The following is an 18,392-nucleotide window of genomic DNA, read 5'->3' on the forward strand; positions in this document are numbered from 1 at the left end:
CTTGGGACTCAAGGACAAGCTTAAATTAATTGGAAACAATCAATTAAAAAAATGTCAGTAAAAAATGTACTACAGGTTTATTTGATCCCGTCGAGTAAAAATTTCTGGTACTGATTTAGATCCTGTAGGTCACATGACCTTTTATCTCTAACAAACAGTAAATTGAACAAAAATTAATTTGGCATCGTGGTGCTGTGGTGTCCATCATATTCATAATACTCTGATCCCTCTAACAACTGAGCTGTACATCAGTGTCATTCCCACAATAAAATGATCCTGCTCGGGCCCAGGGTCCTTTCCCAAAGGCCAGGGATTTTGAGGGTTCTACGCAGTATTTTTGCAGTTCTGAGGACTGTGCTCTTCTGGACAGAATCCTCAGATATTGTGCCTGGAATCTGCTGGTGCCACTTTACCGGCGTGGGAACGACAGGCCCCGAAACCGCTAACTTTGGCACAGGAGACGCTGGTTTGGTTCCTGGTCAGGGTGGTTAACGCATTTATCCAGTGTGGACCCTTTGGCAAGGTTCTTAATGCTGCTAACCTGCCTGAAGATGAATTTAACTACTAACAAGAGTCGTAGCAGCTTGGATGTCAACACGGTCCCTGCCGGGTGTCGGAGAACCAGAGTAACCCGACGAGAAATGGGCCCTTGAAAGAAGACATAGATGGACAAGAACAGATAATCTGGATGTGTTGGGACACTATATATTCCATCAAAGGTGTACACCGAATTACAATATCATTACCTTCATGAAGGTAGAAAGTATTTCCAGGCTGTGTTACTGGACTGTAGTAGTTTCACCCAGGTAAGAGAACAAAACCAGTGGCTAGTTTATTTTCCTGTGTAGAGAAAAAAACAAGCTGCTTTTCACTCAAAATAGTGTAGCAAAGTAAGTACTTACGGGGCCAGCAAAGTTCCTCTTGTGAACATTCAGACTGCGGCTTCCCATCTACATTAAGCTTTAATTATGGTTAGAGAGGCAAGTATTTCTGACACTGAATGGGGCCTTCTCACAAAAGATTCAAAAAAGAAAGAAAAGAAAAGATCCTTTCATTTTTTTTTGTATTCTACATTTATTATGATGAAAACAAGGCCCTGTACAATCCACCTTTGCAGTGAGTACAATAATTATTTTACAATTTGTACACATTAGAACACGATGCTAGACTGGTTCCATCTGTTCAAAATGCAGTCGAGATTGAAAAGAAAAAAAAAAGAAAAGAAAAGAAATGGAAAAAGAATCCTCCTTGAAGCCTGCACCACAGGGAACGTTCCACTCAAGAAAGGAGATACTCTGGCCGATGATGCAGCAGGCCTGATGTGACTATGTGTCATGATTGACCGTGTGTGGAGATTTTACATCGGTTTTACTCCTTTAGATTGATCCAGTAGATAAAAGCATGTTGTGAAGCTTCAGCTCATGATCTCTCGAACCACTAGTACAGACCTGGACAAAATATTGGATCTTAAAATGGCGTTAAATATTTCAGCCGTGTGAGGTGCATCAATTCATTTCAGGCATTTAAAAAAAAAAAAAACAAAAAACAAAAAAACAAAAAAAAAAACCTCAAAAGCAGATGCAACATAAATTAAGCACTCTTTTCTCAAGTACTTGAAATGTGTTAGCCATTGTAAACCAGGTCTGTGCCACTTAACACTGTTCTTCTAAAATCCCTTGAGAGGAGAAAAGGCCATGAGTGTCTGTCAACCTGTACAGCCATCTTTGTGCCACGAAACACAAACAGAACACATTGACATCAACATTTAAAACAGGGGCGCGAACTCAAATGTTTTACTTGGTCTCCATGTAGCCGCACGACTGCTTAGTAACGACAGAGCGACGCTCGTTCTTGATCCCGTGTTAAGAACAGCACACAGTTAATTGGCAAACAGGCTGACGCAACTCTCTCCAAAGGCCACAAGAAACATGACTTTGTACAAAACTAGATCCCCTCTTTTCATTTCTCTCAGCAGAAGAAATCTAATATTGCTAGAAAACTTCCTCATCCTTTGCAGGTTTGTTTTTTTTGTTGTTTTTTTTTTACACATTTTTATGGAAGAAAAGTTAAGCTTCCCAGTGTATCCCAGAATCAATGATGAAAGCACTTCCAACTTCATTCAAACGCAGTCCACAAAAACAAGGCTTGCAGTTTCTCTCAACGCAATGTTTCACTGAATTCACTTGTTTTACGCTACATAAGTGTACACTTTACGGTCCTCTGGTGTTCGTGCCAAATATTCCCTCTCAATGAGTCCTTCAATGCGCTTCTTGATGACTACAGGACTTGGAAGGAATCGTGCTCGCAACTGCTGCGTGACCTGTGGGGGGACCAGACAATAGCAATCAGTACGCGGGAGACACGGCAGGTGGCAGGCAGAAGAAAGTTTGTTCAATAATGATAGAAGGACTCTTCAACTACCTGAAATTAATCACTAGGGGACACAAAGACCTATACAAAACAACAAACTGACCTCTGCTACTAGGACATTGTGTTGCATCTTCTTTCTGGACTTCATGATGCGAACGATGGCAGCTTCAATCTCGTGCTTCCTGTCATCGTCCACTTTCTGCCTTGTCTCCTTCCTCTCTGGGTCTGACTCCCCCTGTTTGGCAGCCACTAGGGGGTGCACGACAGCAGGAAAATAAATGTAAATGACTGTGAGACGTGAAAATAATATGTGCACTACTGGTCAAAACTATGATTTCTAGCTGGGTGGGGTAAACAGTGAATAGTCTCTAACATGGAGAGTACAGTAAATATGTATCAGTATTTAAAAACTAAGAGAGGATTTTACTTTGAGTCTAATGAGAAAGAAACATTTTAACCTGACGATTGTGGTTACCTGTCTGGATCTTGACACGGTGCAGTTTGGAAGTAAATTGGTCATTGACTGTAAACACATGGCCGTTCTCAATCTCCTTGGACTTGGGCTCCTTGGTGAGAACTCTCTGTGTGGGTTTCCCGCAGGCGAGTGACTGCAACGCTCGCACCAGCTCCCTCTCTGGAATGTCCGTCTCCTGCTGGATCTCCTGCGTGGAAGTGAACAAAGAGATTGAAAGAACAGAGTCAGAACAGTTGAAATAAAAATGAAAACAAATGCAAACGGTACAGAAATATTCTCCAAAAGCTCAATTAGCAGAAAAAAAAACTCCTGTTATGTATCCACTGTTGATCAGCAGGCTAGGTTTAATTTACACATTGTGCAACGGCAAAGTAGCGTTTACCTCAAATGTGGACTTCTCTCTGTTGTTGAAAAGCATTAGGATGGTCATCTGGAAAGTGGAGACCTGCAGGATGTGCTTCCTGGTGTTGGAGCCTGTTACTTGGGCTCCTCCCACTCCGACCTCTGACCCGTCCTCCTAGTGACAAAAAAACATAAATTAGATAATAACTTACAAAAAAATTAAAAAATAACACCACGCGACAGTCTGCTTGTTTGAAACGACCCTAGCATTTTTTTATTTCCTTGGAACAACATTGGGCTGTTTTAATAATGCCATGCTTTTTGGTCAGATAGTTTGCTGTTAATATGAAAAAAAAAAAAAAGAGGCCCCCATACCAACTCTTCTGCAACCAAACCCTGCTATTACAGAAAGTAGAATGTACCATTGACATTTTATGTTTACTGGGTGTGGGAGAAAAATAATTTGGCGGTGCAAATTCATTTTCAATTTAAAGATTGATGCATTGATGCAGAAGGCAAAATAATCCCTGTCATTAACAATGCGGCTGCTGTTTGTTTCAGCGAGGGTGGAGATCATGCTGCTCCTTCAAAGATAAAAGTTGCTCTCAAACTGACAACATAAAATTCCTTACGCTGAGAAAAAGTACGGCTTTAGAAATAATAATAAAAAAAAAAAATCAAAGTAACCAAGCATAAAAAAAACAGCTATTTCCAAGTACTATGTCAGTCGTGAAAGCGCATCGTCCAGACACCTTTACTAAAACTGCATCCTCTTTATGGCAGTCAGACTGAGCGGTGACACGGAACATCGTTATCATTAAATTCATTATGAATGAGCATATGAATTGATGCTCACGGGGAATGAGAGATGTCAAACAAACAATAAATGTAACAAATGGATAATAAAATAGCAAAAAAGGTCATGCTGATCTACATCGTTCAACTTGTCAAGATTTATTTTTTTCCCGGGTGCAGCGTGTTGTTTCATTGCAGAGCTCCTCAACTGCCGCTTTTCTGCCAGAAAGAAGAAAACAAAAACCAACAACAACAACACTGCTATGTGGATTCATGCTCTCAGGAGGGACAAACCTTTTTGATGGGACCATAGAAGGTTGCGTTTAGATCTGCAGAGCCCATGTGGTGCTGTAGCGTGAGTTGTCTGCCACTGTGCTTACCAAGATAAAACCTAAAAGCAGAAAAGAGTCACAATAAACAGATTATAGAATAAGAACAGTCAGTGTGCCTTTAATAACCCACTAAGAATCAGTTAACACTGTATGAACTCAACAACGCAGGAGAAGATGAGGGCTTTTATGTTCAACACAGTCAGTTCCACTCTGGGTAGCTACCAAATCATCAGGCTTTTGTCATAGTCTACACTTTAATTTGGAACATATAGACACATTAAACTGAGTGAAGTGAAACAAATATGAGGATATACACCAAAACAGACATCAGCAGTCAACTGACTAACCTTCTAAAGACTTCGAATGCATGTCGCGGTGAAGGGGGGATGTTGCACTTGGGTGTTGCTGATTGTGTGGGCCAGTAGCCTGTGGTTAAAACTCTCACAGTGAGATCGACTCCTCCAAGGGACACCTGAAAAACGCACAGAAACTCATGTAAATACACCCTGTAGCTCACTGCTATGGTACATTGGTTTTTATCTGAGCAAATGATGTTAAGAGTGCGTTCACACTACACTGGGTAAATTTGTTAACACATCATTTGCTCTCATTTTCAGCTCTCCATTCAGGCTAAAACAGATATTATTTTTGCCCATAAACTGAACTTCTGCTAAAGCGCTACCAGCTTAAAATGATACCTTAATGATTCAGTGTATTTGAAGAAAACTGCGCTTCTGCAAAACAATATCATTAGCTGGGCAGAAAGTCGGGTTGTGGGGCAGTTCGACAGACAACCTCTGTGACCTCTCCAAGATTCTCTGTGGTCAATCATTTTAAATGTCAATAAAGCTGAGTACACAGCACTATCATTAGGACAAATTCATGCCGAATTTGTGAGATGACGGCGCAAAGACATTCCCTTCCCGTGTTCCCAGTCGAATGAGACCAAATATTTTGTGAATTCAGTGTCATTAAAACAGAATAAATGTCTAAGTTGGCTACACAATGGCTTCTAAAACTAATTGACAACTGTGACAAGAGGCAATGAGACAAACCCATGTGACAACACATCACCAGCCTGAACACTCCATGTATTCCCAGGATATGAATAGTTAGGTGCATAATTACATTTATGTAACTGAGCGTCACAGTGATGCTCAGCCAGTCAAGCAGCCATGTCGTGATTACAGAGAGCAAGTGTGCTCATTACTTTGACAGAATGAATGGTGGCGTGTTGTGTTTGCTCACCCCAGTCGTCTGTAGATGTTGTCTAAACTCATCCATGGTGGTGTTGGAGATGCTCATATCCCGGAACATCCCCTCCAGTTTAGAGGTGAACTGACAGCCACACTCAGTCTGAGTAATGAGGAGGACAACAGGAATTTTTATTAATAAATCATTACCACAGAGAGTTTGAATCCCATTGATATGATAGCGTACACAATCGCAACAAATTAACACGAGTTTATGACTCATCTGTGTATATGTTGGCCACGCGGGCAATTACAGCATCTTTCAGATCAATATTTTATACATATAATATACGATTTTTTGTTATATGTGTGCACAAAACCGTTCAACTGTAGCTCTTCTATGATGACTTTAACACACCGCTCAGTCACATCACATTCAGTATACGTGACAAATATAAAACCGAATTAGTCAATTTTAACCAAGTACTTGATTTTATGTATTTTATAAAGAATATGAGCTGAAATTATATCAATTGTTTTACCCATTACCAGTTGGGCTTGAATCAGCAACAAAAAATGATAAAAGGTTCAAAAAATATGAAAGTATTTTGGACTGAGAGCTTAGAATGCAAAAACCTAAATAATTTGAACAAGAAAACCAGTTCTCAAGCCTAAAGGGTTTTCATTCAAACAAAATCTTGAGTAAAATTTTATAATTTTACCCTGAAGAGTGTAACTTAATTCAATCACAGTCCTGTTCACCTTGAGCTTTGAGATCATGTTCTTCTCAGAGTCATCAGACACACTCTTGTTGGTGAGCAGCCGCCGGGCCAGATGCTGCTTGTAGTACCTCTCAAATACATCCTTCTCCTGCATGAAGCGGAACAGCACCATGGCCTTGTCTAGTATAGACTCCACCTCCTGCTCCGTCAACTGAGATTTAAGGAAAAAAAGATACAGCTCGTGAGGAGAAGAATGCCATAGTGAATCTTGGATATACAGAAAGCCTCAGGGGTTTCACATCCTGAATGATATTTTTTTACTTTAATGACCAAAACTATAGCTTGGGTGAGATGTGGTTCAGCACAAAAATCAACAGATTTTATGTTGCAGTGGGGTAATAACTCCTTTAGAAGCACGCCGGTGATATCTGTTAGCGTGTCCTGTCATAAAGGTGAAGAACAATGAGGGAGCTCACCCCTTTCACTCCTTTCTTCAGTTTATCATCAATGAAGAGCGAGAGGTACTCAGGCGAGCGAGAGTTCAGGTTGAGGAAGTACTCAAAGTCACCAGCAATAGTTTGTTTGAAGAGCCGGTCATTATTGAAAGATTCCTGAAGGAAACGGTCAAAACGAGACTTCAGGTCCAGCAAACCCTGTGGGAAGGAGGCAGGAAGATGGGATTAAGTAGAGAAAACAGAGCAGTCGTTAGCATTAGGAGCAGCTTAATGGACCATTTACAGCTTCAATGAGAGCAACAACAACAACAAAAAAAGGTCTCATCTAACAGTGAAGCTGCTCTCTGAGTAACAACAGGAAGAGAGTAGGTGTAGAGCTCATACCCAGAGGTGATGTTACAGAGGTGCTTAAAACTGAATGCAGAGAGACAAAAAACCCCAAGGCATTACAATGACCTCAGATGTGGTACAGTAGAGAAATGTAGTAAAGGTCGAAGGCAGAAACCCTGACGGTTTGGCCACAAACGCAGGGTCAGAGCTGGTTGGCAAAAGCATCATAATTTCAATGCGACGCAGAATCGTGCTACACTGAACCAAGAGGACTGTCTCCATGACAACCTCTAACAAGGCTCGAGAGGAAGAGTGTTGTTGTCTTCTTATCTCAGTCATTTTAAGGATATGTGGTGAGAGAGATCAACTCGACCACTGACTTTGTTGCAGGTTCCTGACCAATTTTCTGCATCGACACAAGTTGACCTCCAAAAGTTTTCAAGACCAATGCAACTGTTTTATGATCTGCGTCTGAACCCAGAGTAGCAAATGAGCACAGAACGGGCTGCATGTGTGTAAAACAGGGGTGGGAAAAAAGTACTGATGCAGCAATTCATTGCAATATAAAATCAATGCACGAGCACCAAATGATTGTCCGGTAATTTACTGATCATTGCCTGTATCGTTAGCAAAGTACTGTGGTAGTATCATATTGTGAGTTACCGAGTGATTACCTCCTCTAGTACAAAAGCTCTGCTGTGTGCAGGTTGCAGAGTAGCGATGTCCAATAACATTTGCATATTTATCGCAGGGGACAATGTTTTACTTCAGGTAGTTGGCTGAAGAACCCAGGTAAGAACCCCAGTTTGTGCCAACAGGACAATCAGAAAAACACATCAGCATTTATACAAGGAACTGATGAGCTCTGATGCGTAGGACTCTAGTGAATATGATCATGTGGAACAGTTTCTCAACTGGAGCCAGTTCTCGATTCCTCTTTTCAATGGAGCAAGTGAACCGTGTGGGTTAAAAAGTTTCACAATGATCCAGCATCTTTTCCAGCCTCAGCAAACAGGTCACAGTACGGTAATGTCTCCCGATGCACCTCCTGGCCTACCTGGATGTAGTCAACTGGGTTCTTTCCTTCTCCCTCCTCCGACACCAGAGCCTTGCCTTGCTCTCGAAGATATGAGCTCATACACTCGCACATGGTCTTCAGCCCATTTGGAACTCTACTGAACAGCTTGTACATACACGCCAAATCTGTGGATGGACATGCATGAGAACACACACCCACACACACATATCAGTATTCCATCATTACTGACTGGAAAAAGACTGACCAGTGTCGTGCAAAGGAGGCTTATTTGTGCAAATTGTGAATTCAGTTTTGATTGAGCACTTTTCTTCAAAAATCAGACAGTTAGGAATTATTTAATATTTTGTAAAGAGGCAAGATGATTCAATGTAGCTTGTGAAGACTGTTGTTGACACTTCCAAATGAGCAAACACTCACCGTCAGTTTTGCCATTCTTGAGCATGTGCACCAGACCGGAGTTCTCCATCTCAACGATGGTCTTCATGTGTTTGGATATGAGCTCCCTCTCCACTACCTTGACGATGGGCTCCTCTGTGGATTTATCCAGGCAGTGCATCACCCGCTCAATCTCCTCATTAATCCTGGCTTCCACTTTCTTTATGTAAACGCTGGCACTGTTTTCAGCGAGGAACTTTTGGCTCTCCATCTAGGTGTCAAAAGAAGCATGAGCTGTAAATGAGAGGCTTGTTTGGGACTAGACGGGTCGGATCCTCTGAGGATCAACTTCAACTTTGAGTTGGAAAAAGTAGAGCATAATCTTTAGAAGATTAACTTGGTTGTGTTTTAACCTTTTAAACACTGAACTGTACCAATTCTGTATTTATCAACTCATTTAAAGAAAAGAAAATCCAGACTCAGCCAAAACAAGATTTACATCATACAAGACTGGTTCCTGACAAATCGAGACCCAAACTCAAGATGGCAACAACCCTGAGGATGCCTGAGCACTGTACAAACAGTATGACATGGCAATAACAACCTGTTCATTATTATGTTCATCATCCAGTATATCTAAATAAACTGATGTGAAATACTTGTTCAACAAACCTGGAAAAACTCTGCAGACATTTCTAAGAAAGGTGCCTCAAAGTCTTCTTCATACACAGATCTGCCTTCAAGGCCAAGGATCATCAACATTTGGCACGCATTTCTGATGGCGCCCCTGATGGAGCAGATGCAAACCAAAAAGGATTAATGGCCTCGTCAATATCTATGGCTACATTTGAAAAGTAATGTGGTTCAAACTCAGGTTTTATGGCTAACAGGTGACAATATCCTCATCTAACCAGTCAACTGTGTCAAAATGAGGTAAGCCTGCCGCACTCTTCCTTTATTGTATGGTCAAAATCAATTAAAAAAACAGTTTTGCAATGAGGGCCCATATGGTAGCTGTCCGAATCAGAGCTGGAGGAGGCTTTGACTAAATGAGCATCCCGGGAGGTTTAATCAAAGCAGATGTTCTTGGAAACCCTTTTGTTCATGCTAAAATCACACAGCCTGCATACTATTATGTGTGTCACCAACAGCCATTGATGGTCAATGAGGTGCAACCAGATCTGTCTGCCTTTGACTACCTGTCCACCACCTCCCCCTTCCTCTCCCGTGCGATCATGTCCAGTAGGGTTTGTCGGAGGTGATCTCTGATACAGCCATAGCGGACCACCTGATCCCTAAAGATGATAAGACCCAAGTTGTAGACATTCTCTACATTATTTTGCTGTACATATACCCGGTCCTGTAGGGAGGAAGAGAGAGACAACAGGTGTTTCTGACGTTAAGATTTGGTGGCCGATAGTCCAAATGTGTTCAAAGAGATTCAGAGGAAACAGCAGCTGCTCACCATGTACATCAGGATGTCTCTGATCATCACCATCGCTGTCTGATGGTCATTCCAAGCCTGATTTAGGGTTTGGAGGAAGTTATTGTTTAGGGAGTTGAGGACATCTTCTCGTACCTTTGGAAAGGAGACAAAAACACACACACATGAGCTGGGCATAAAACACTATGGATACACTGGACAACTTCATCTATTCTATCGGATTAATAGAAGACTGGAAAGATACACGAACCAATCGGCTACAGCAGGCTTTTATAAGAACTGAAAACTCGTGGTTCACACATTTCACAACTGTTCCAGCTAGTGATTACAAACTACAGGATGAACTGAACACACCAAACTCTCCTTAAAATGCTAGACCAAGAGTTTACAGAGTTAAAAAAAAAAAATGGGACAAGAGAGTGAGCAGCTGTTTTTATATGTGTCACCATTTGCACTTAAATAAGAATGTAAAAAGACAAAATGTATTTGGTTGAATTCATGGAGTGGTAGGAGTAGAATATAGATCCTACAGACTGCAGAGGAGTAGGAGGTGAGAGAATCAAATAAGTTTTCATACTGCAGCCAAAGCTCAGCTCTGTAGGCTAACGCTAGGTGCGACAGATATGGCAGTGGTGGTATAATGGCACAGACTAATAGCATGTAACTTTCCTTTCGGTTTAATTGTTTTTATTGGGGGCGGCACGGTGGTGCAGTGGTCAGCACTGCCGCCTCACAGCAAGAAGGTTTCGGGTTGTCAGTGGTCCCGGCTCGGGCACGGGGTCTTTCTGTGTGGAGTCTGCATGTTCTCCCTGTGCCTGTGCGGGTTCTCTCTGGTACTCCAGCTTCCTCCCACAGTCCAAAGACATCAAGAGGGGACGAGGCTGACTGATACTCTAAACTGACTGTAGGTGTGGCTGTGAGTGTGAATGGTTGTCTGTCAATATGTGTTGGCCCTGCGATGGACTGCGACCCGTTCAGGGTGACCCCGCCTCTCACCTGAAAGCCAATGGGATAGGCTCCACCCCCTGCGACCCTTAACAGGATAAGCGGAAGAAAATGGATGGATGGATGGATGTTTTTATTGGCTATTGACAGTACACATTCACAGATGGGTTGGCCATGAATATACATAGCCCAACACCACCCAGGAACTGAAAACAATTTATTCACTCTCACTCTGGACGGAGTGTGTTCTCCTCACACACTTGCTGATTCAAATCTGCATCCTTTATACATTTACAGATTTCCGAGCCAACTTGCCACACTGACTGGCCTAAACTAGTGGTGACTAGGACAAACACGGCGTGAAAACAAACCTAAATAAATTCATCTTGTGTAAATCCAGCTTTACTGTTAGTGACCAGAGACTTTCCAGGGATAAACAAACTTATTATTAGAAAGCAGTAACAAAATACTGCCAAATGCAGCTCTCATCTATATTTGTAGTGCGATCCTCCTTTGCTGTTACTAGCTTTTCTCTAACAGTAAGGCATACAACAGCTTGATAATATTCACTCTGCAGGGTGACTCAGCAATGTAAACCTAACGTCACACTAGATCCTTAAGGGCACACTGACCTCCGCTGTTTTCTCCTTCTGGACAGAGATGATGCATCATTATCATCTCCTGGTTTCCTCCTCTACGGTTTCATAACATCAGAAGTACAAGTGTGCACTTCCACAGATCCAGGACACATTAATGACTGAAATAACATCTTATTATGCCCTTAAAATGAAGAGATTATATGCAAATAATAATGAGTCGGGCTGATATTACTGTTTCATTAAATTTCACCACAGATGTGCTTCAGTTCAACACCTATATAAGGCTCTTCTGCAAACTAATTCTCACATTCAGAAGGAAGTGAGGCAGCAGTGTCTGAGTTTGTTTAAATACACATTTACAACACGCGAGGTAAAGCATACCAATGTGTGGAGCCACAGACTGTAAATAGATATTGTAAAGTCAAAAGACTGCTCACAGTTGTTGCTGCGTGTGGAGAAATAGAGATGTGAAACACGACTACAAAGCAAACTTGTATAGGCAAACTGATAATCCAGAACATCATTCTGCATTTTCTGTTATTCTGAAAGAGAGAAGTCATGTCTCATCAGTTCATTTGTATGATGAGTATTTACCCAGTTAGTTGAATTGTAAGCAGCTTTCAATTCAATTGTCATATATGCCTTCTTTGATCTGATGCTTTTAACATCCCCTGACAGCTAATTTACTGAAACCATCTGGCCGGTATTCAACAGCAGTCTGTTCAAATATTGCTCAGTAGTTATCCACACATAAGCCTTTACTACAGATATCACAGCCAAACTAAATTTGTTACAAATTACATGCAACGCAAACAAGCGCAAAGCAAGGAAAAGCTGCAAATCTCCTTAAAACAAGGTAATCTCTGATCTTATTTAACAACATCTGGCATGTCTGACATTCCATTTACAGTTGATTTCTTCTGCAATGCAGGTCAATATCTCTGCATGTCTGCTCCAGCTTCTGGCTTTTACACTGGAATTACAGACTTAAGTTGTTGCTGGTGGGCTGGCACCTTTGCTTCTAAATTCAAGTGCTGACAAATGTGGAGCACGATTTCATTCCCGCAGTCTTGATTGTGGGCTTTGTTTTCAAGTTTTGGCTTCTGAAAAAGTTCAACACCACTAAGACTGTATTGATTTTGCTAGCTGACACCAGATGTCTAAAGTGGGAACTTAAGAGCAAGACATTGACAGTGAAAATGACCCTTCTTTGTTGGCATAATCGATGGCTAAAGGTCCTTTTTAATCTCAGCTGACTTACAATCTTGATGTGTTCATTGCAGTTCCTTTTAAACACAGTAGCATACGCAGCCCTTGATGCCTGCCACCTTTCATGAAGCTTTTACTCCCAAGTCTGCACATAAAGGCTATTTTAAATATGGCCAGTGTTCTGCCACTCCTCAAAACAAAACTGAAAAAGTCTTTCTTTGAAAACTTGCTGCAGCCCAACTCTTAAAGTTTATCATAAGCCGGGTGGTGAGAGTGCATTAATGACCAGCTGGACATTCAAATGCATGTAGACAAATGTGAATCTGCATCCCTTGCCTACTCGTTTTACTGCTGCCTTTGATGCCACTTACCACGCCACTTTATTTGATAAACTGCATAACCTAGATGGGATTTATGGTCGCTGTCAACTAGTTTCATTACTACTTGACTCATACATGTCTCAGTGTTTGAATCAAGCTGGACAGTGTCCCTCAACAGTCTCAGGCTCATCTTCTTCTCATTCTCATTCAGGAACTTCGACTCACAGCTATGCTCTTGATATGCAGATGCACTTCTTCACCACAACAAATGACCAGATTTACTGACCTCCCTTCCCTCCATGATTTCTCAGCCACCAGGAAAGACTAGAAGTTCCCTCGTTTCCTCCCCTGGTTGATTGACCCTGATAATTGCTCAGGTTATTTGTTGACTTCATCTAAACCTTAAACACGCTGCCAAGAATCTTGGTAGCACCTTTGACCAGTATATGAGTTGTTGCCATGTTACTACGCTTTCCTAGTCCTGCTTTCTTCATCCACGACATGGCACTGTAACATTTACTGTCATTTTCTATTTACACTGGCACATGTGTCTGTGAAGCTCCTCTTTGCTCAAAATATTACCACTGGAACGTTGACGTTACAACTGAGAATAAAGTACAAGATCTTTTTGATTGCATGCAACAATGCCCCGAGTCGAGTTACATTTCTGATCTCCTCATTCTACTTCTCAACAACTTTGATCCTCCAATCTCAGCAATCCCTTGGCAAAACAGCCAGCTCCACGTTGTGCTGTGTATTAAGTTGTTCTTTACTTTCTCCATCAATTCATATGTAACTGTTTGTGAGCGTGTTAAATGTTTTGCAACTGAGTTTGTATAGGTCTTACTTTGTTGATAAGGTGTTCAGTGACGACCTCCCGCAGGCCCGTGTAGAGCTTCTCTCCATGTTTGTGGAGCACCATTGTGTAGGCGTTCCTGTATAGCTCCTCAAAGCTCAGGCCGCTGTTGTTCTTCCTCTGAATCTCCTGGATGGCATTTTTCAAAAGGTCCCAAATATTGTTGACATACTTTTCATCCATCGTCATCTGCAAGGTGGGTAGGCATGTGTTAAATAAGATAACCATTATCACCGATTATTACTATTATTCTTATTATTTGCACCAACCCTTGTTCCTGAGCCATCACATAAGATCACCACCCACCTCTCTACAGTTTTGTCTTCAGATTCTTTCAGCATTGGAAGTGTGGGCAGAGAGGTTTTCATTACTAACTACACTCTGTTAAGGCCTTCAATATTTCCTGACTGTTTAGAGGACACTACCATACCAGAGGGACAGCTTGTGTTGTCCTCTCAAAATTTTTGCAAACAGTTTTACTGAGTCAGAGAAGCTACTAGAACAATCAACTCAAGTCAAGCATGGAAAAACTCCCGACAATAGCTCCAAGGAAGGCTGCTTTCATGCTGCTCATTTAGATCAATAAAGAGGGCAGATCGGCAGTGTGTAAGGGAGGCTGGCAAATTACTGTCTTGATCAAATTACCGCTTGCAAATTACCTTTAATTATCAATTAAGATAAAGATTATTTAACAGGAAACATCTGATCATTTTGTCCAAAAAAAATAAAAATGTGAGTACAAATTTATTTCTTGACCAAGAAAACTAGCAAATAATCACACTATGGATCAGAATTTTTTTTTTCTTGGAACAATTAATCAGTTTCCAATTAATAATCTGAAGGTTAACTAATCAATTCAATGACCAACAGGGAAGCATGGATCTCATACGTTTATTGCTCCGAGGGCATCGCGACAATGAGACCGATCTGACGGTGACTGGGATATCACAGAGTCATTTGTTCATATTGGCGAGTCAATCAATATTTTTCTCAATTGTTTGCATTGTTTTCTATACTGATGCTGCCGTAATTCTTCATACTGTAATGTAATAAAAACTATCAGCACATTTACATATGTGTTCATTTGTTACATTTTGTTGGGATGCAATGCTGTAGTTATCCTTTTTAAAGAATGATCCCTTCCCTCTTCTGCAGAGGGCCATACACCACAAACACCCGTGGTGTCTGAGGAGCACTTTGTATCAGCTGATACATGAAACCCAGGTAGGGGTTTTGGTGGAGAAACTGAAAACATCAGATCGGTGCATCAATAACAACTACTCATCATAAAAATCTGTGGCACAGAACTTCACTTATGAATGTCTAAACCTGAAATGTTATCAGCTCTAGTCCTCTCAGGCTACCCAGCGCTGGCCAACGGAGAAATATTCAACCCTGCTGAGGAGGTGCAGACATGCCCAAACACATGCATGAAAAGATGCTGCTGGAGCAGAATATCTGGATCAGGATTGGACCACATTCAACGTGCCCTCCCTCACATATGTTCAGGTCCTCTCCAGGAAAATACTAGGAAGCCGCTGACTTGAAATCCATCATTCACTGACATGCATGCCCAGTCACAGACGGGGAAGATTTCAATCTGATGCAGAATGAGGTCAGTTCACAAATGACAAGCTTCAATGACTTGCAGACAAAGGGAGTGTCAGTCAGGTGAACGAAGAGAAGACTCCTACATCACAATTACATCTCTGAAAAGATGTACCTTGCTCTAATATGAATATAAAACCAGAACCTGGTTAGCAGGTTTGTGCGCTGAACTGTTAGCATCAATTTCACTGTTAACAGCAGTTACATCGCCGTTTGCTCCTCCACACAAATGACATGCAAACGCATATTTTAACGCGCGAATATCAGCCTTCTTATGTTTGACCTCAACCCAAAAGATGCAAACTTGTGCCTCTGACAAAGGAAGCCCAAATCAGTCAAAACAACAAGTGTCAAGAGCTAAGCTAGCGTTAGCTTCGGCTCTGTCGACAGATGCAGCTGGCTAACATGGGGGGGGGGGGGGAGTTGAGAGATGAGTTGCCTGAGAAAGACAGTAAAATTTATCGATGAAACTTCTCAGTGTGCATGTAATACTGCCACTTCGCCACCTAACCAACCGACAAACAGCTGGGACGAGTGGACATTCGACGGCTGCACTTTGTTTACTGGTAGTCATATCAGCTGGTTAGCTTGCTAGCTGTTAGCCTGTAGCTAAGGCCACGGCGATCGAGTCACCGTCTGGCGGGCAGGCAGAGCCCCTAGTAAGGCGTACACTTACAGGAAAGGCCCGTATCCTCATTTTGGTGTCCTTCTTGGTGCCGCCTTTGCTGAGATTGGACATGGTTGCCTCGTCCGCAGGCTCTGTATTCATATGAAAGTGTCCTCCGGGGAGGGACGGGGGTGACTACTGGATAATGGAGCAGTCGACGAGCTTTCAGTCGACCTCGCAGCTCCGCGTCCCGGCACGGCAAGTTTATTGTTGACAGCCAAACGCCAAATTCAGGAGTTCTTCATTCAGCAATGGCGGACTTACCTACAGTTCTCATTGCGCAGAGCTCACGCACTTCAACTCACGCGAGAAATCGATAATTGGGGAAACATTTGTCTTAACTTCACCTGCACCTGTAGAATAATGCATCAGAGTCTCATATCTCTAACTAACTGTTAAAGAAAGTATATATAAATATATATATATATATATATATATATATATATATATATATATATATATATATTTATATATATCGAGTGAAACGTACACAAGCAACAGTGCTGAGTGGCAATTCAGAAACATTTGTTAAATAACACAAACAATATCACAAGCTGTAAAATACTTAAATCGAGATTTTTTTTTCAATCCACTCTACCAACTTTTGGGGTATCATGCTTGTATGTATAAGCACTATTGTAATATTTATAATAATAAAACAATAACAAAAACACCAATAGTAATGATTGAAATTATTATGTCAAACACTCGTGCCACTGCATCACTTGACCTGATGACCGCTTGCGTTTATGGTTTCCTCAATGAACATTTATAGCATCAAATTGTATTTATGAGAAACATTAAAAACACCAGACTGAGGCAGAACCTAAATGCCAAAAATAAACGGACTCCTGTGGAAAGCTCATATCTGTTAGCATTCTGCTGAATCTACATTAACTCAGCAAATATTTGGTGGCTGGGAGACTCTTAGTTCTCTAGATATTGATGAACATCATCTATAACAGTCTCCACACAATTTTCCTCCTATAGACTCTATGTTTTTCTTTTTTCTAAATTTTTTTACAAGAATAAACATTATATCTTTGTCTGTCCAGTGCCTGAGTTTTTTTTCCTAACGTGGGGATATGCAGGCAATTGCTCATTTTTTCCCTTCACTGTACAGCAGTTAAATACATACTCACGCCACAGTTATTGCAAGATTATTATCATTGTTATTCCAAGATAATGTTCTCCTTTTGTTCTTTATTTCAAGTCTCACAAATCAAGAGTCCTTCAAAAAAAAAAAAAATCCCCATCACTTAATGTGTCTTTCTTGGACCAAGATGCCTCCTTTCCCCGATGCTCTGTCAATCCTTTTTTTTGTTTGTTTTTTTTGGTGTAATCCTGATGACAGGCCGACAGTAGTGAAAACACGAACTCCCTGGTGGAGGCAGTGAGACGATGATAAGTTTTGTGTCTTAGCGAAGGTGTCTCCAGGTTACAGAATTTGTGGGAAAACCAATCTGTTTATGTGATTTGCAGGTTAGCGTTCACGTCAAGGGGAAGCGGGGTCTGCAGTGGGGTAATTATCAAGCTCCATCAGGCTTCAGCGGGTACGAGGAGAGGAAAAATAAATATTTTATGGGATGCCTCCCAGCAGCCATCACTTATCTTCTCACTCAGGTTCACGTCTGAGTGAAGGTGAAGTAATATTACACGTCATGTGAAGTTGAAATGAATCCTCTGCAGACTGGGAGAGTCAGGGAATATTCTAGAGATAATGAGGCAAAATGGGTCAAATAAGGTGCCTCCCATTACTCTTCACATTAGTGAGAGTTTTTGCTTTTACTATTTGACCCCATGGACAACATTTTACCAGTTTTTATTTTCTTTTCACTTCTGTCTGAAAAGACAATTGATTTTAGCAAAACAAACAGAGACAATTTAGCTGAAACAAACAAATCAGAAACAAATAGAATTTCTTTTTTTATTGCAGTTTATAAACCTCTCATCAGACTGAAGATGTAGGAGAGTAAAGTCATACATCTTAAGGGTTTTTCAAGTACCATCAGATCTTGTTTGACGGTCAAACAATGGGGTTTGAATGGTCAAGAATGAATTATTTTCACATTTTATTTGACCTCATTATTTCTTTTTAACTCAAGGTACTTGACATCTTGTCTTGAGTTTTGCTCCAGATTAATTAAAATTGATGTGATTGTCTGGGCCACTCTTTCTTTTGTGTGTTGGTCAGAGTCTTCCAGGGGCAGCAGGACTCTGCAGATAAGGCCGATGTAATATGTCAGTGGGTCTCTCGCTTTAGGTAGAAATTTAATTGCTGTTGAATTTTTTTTAAACCAGACGTGTCTCTTCTGA

At 41.2% G+C, this 18,392-nt stretch overlaps 1 protein-coding gene across 1 annotated transcript; it reads right to left on the bottom strand.

Annotated features, from left to right (window-relative positions):
* Positions 1–1,049: 1,049 nt before the first annotated feature.
* cul3b (cullin 3b) lies at positions 1,050–16,163 on the bottom strand. The gene is made up of 16 exons (XM_086215689.1): positions 16,086–16,163; positions 13,793–13,990; positions 9,894–10,007; positions 9,628–9,788; positions 9,101–9,215; positions 8,471–8,699; positions 8,072–8,217; positions 6,706–6,882; positions 6,270–6,440; positions 5,563–5,670; positions 4,662–4,786; positions 4,277–4,373; positions 3,228–3,362; positions 2,846–3,032; positions 2,474–2,619; positions 1,050–2,320 (listed from the first exon to the last, which is right to left on the bottom strand). Exons 1-16 carry the CDS (start codon positions 16,146–16,148, stop codon positions 2,189–2,191), a joined length of 2,304 nt encoding a protein of 767 aa, XP_086071815.1. The 5' UTR covers positions 16,149–16,163; the 3' UTR covers positions 1,050–2,188.
* Between the last annotated feature and the right edge of the window lie 2,229 nt (positions 16,164–18,392).

The sequence above is a fragment of the Aulostomus chinensis genome, chromosome 10 (assembly GCF_037954235.1).
Source record: "Aulostomus chinensis isolate RoL2024-O1b breed Wild chromosome 10, RoL_Achi_v1.0, whole genome shotgun sequence".
Lineage (NCBI taxonomy): Eukaryota > Metazoa > Chordata > Actinopteri > Syngnathiformes > Aulostomidae > Aulostomus > Aulostomus chinensis.

Bases quoted from the DNA above. Each gene is read 5' to 3' on its own strand.
- cul3b (XM_086215689.1), bottom strand. From the start codon at position 16,148: ATGTCCAATCTCAGCAAAGGCGGCACCAAGAAGGACACCAAAATGAGG. The intron at 10,008-13,792 runs GTAAGACCTATA...TCCTTTCCAAAG, and splicing joins CTGAACACCTTATCAACAAA to GTACGAGAAGATGTCCTCAA. The intron at 2,620-2,845 runs GTAACCACAATC...TGCACCCCCTAG, and splicing joins CCGTGTCAAGATCCAGACAG to TGGCTGCCAAACAGGGGGAG.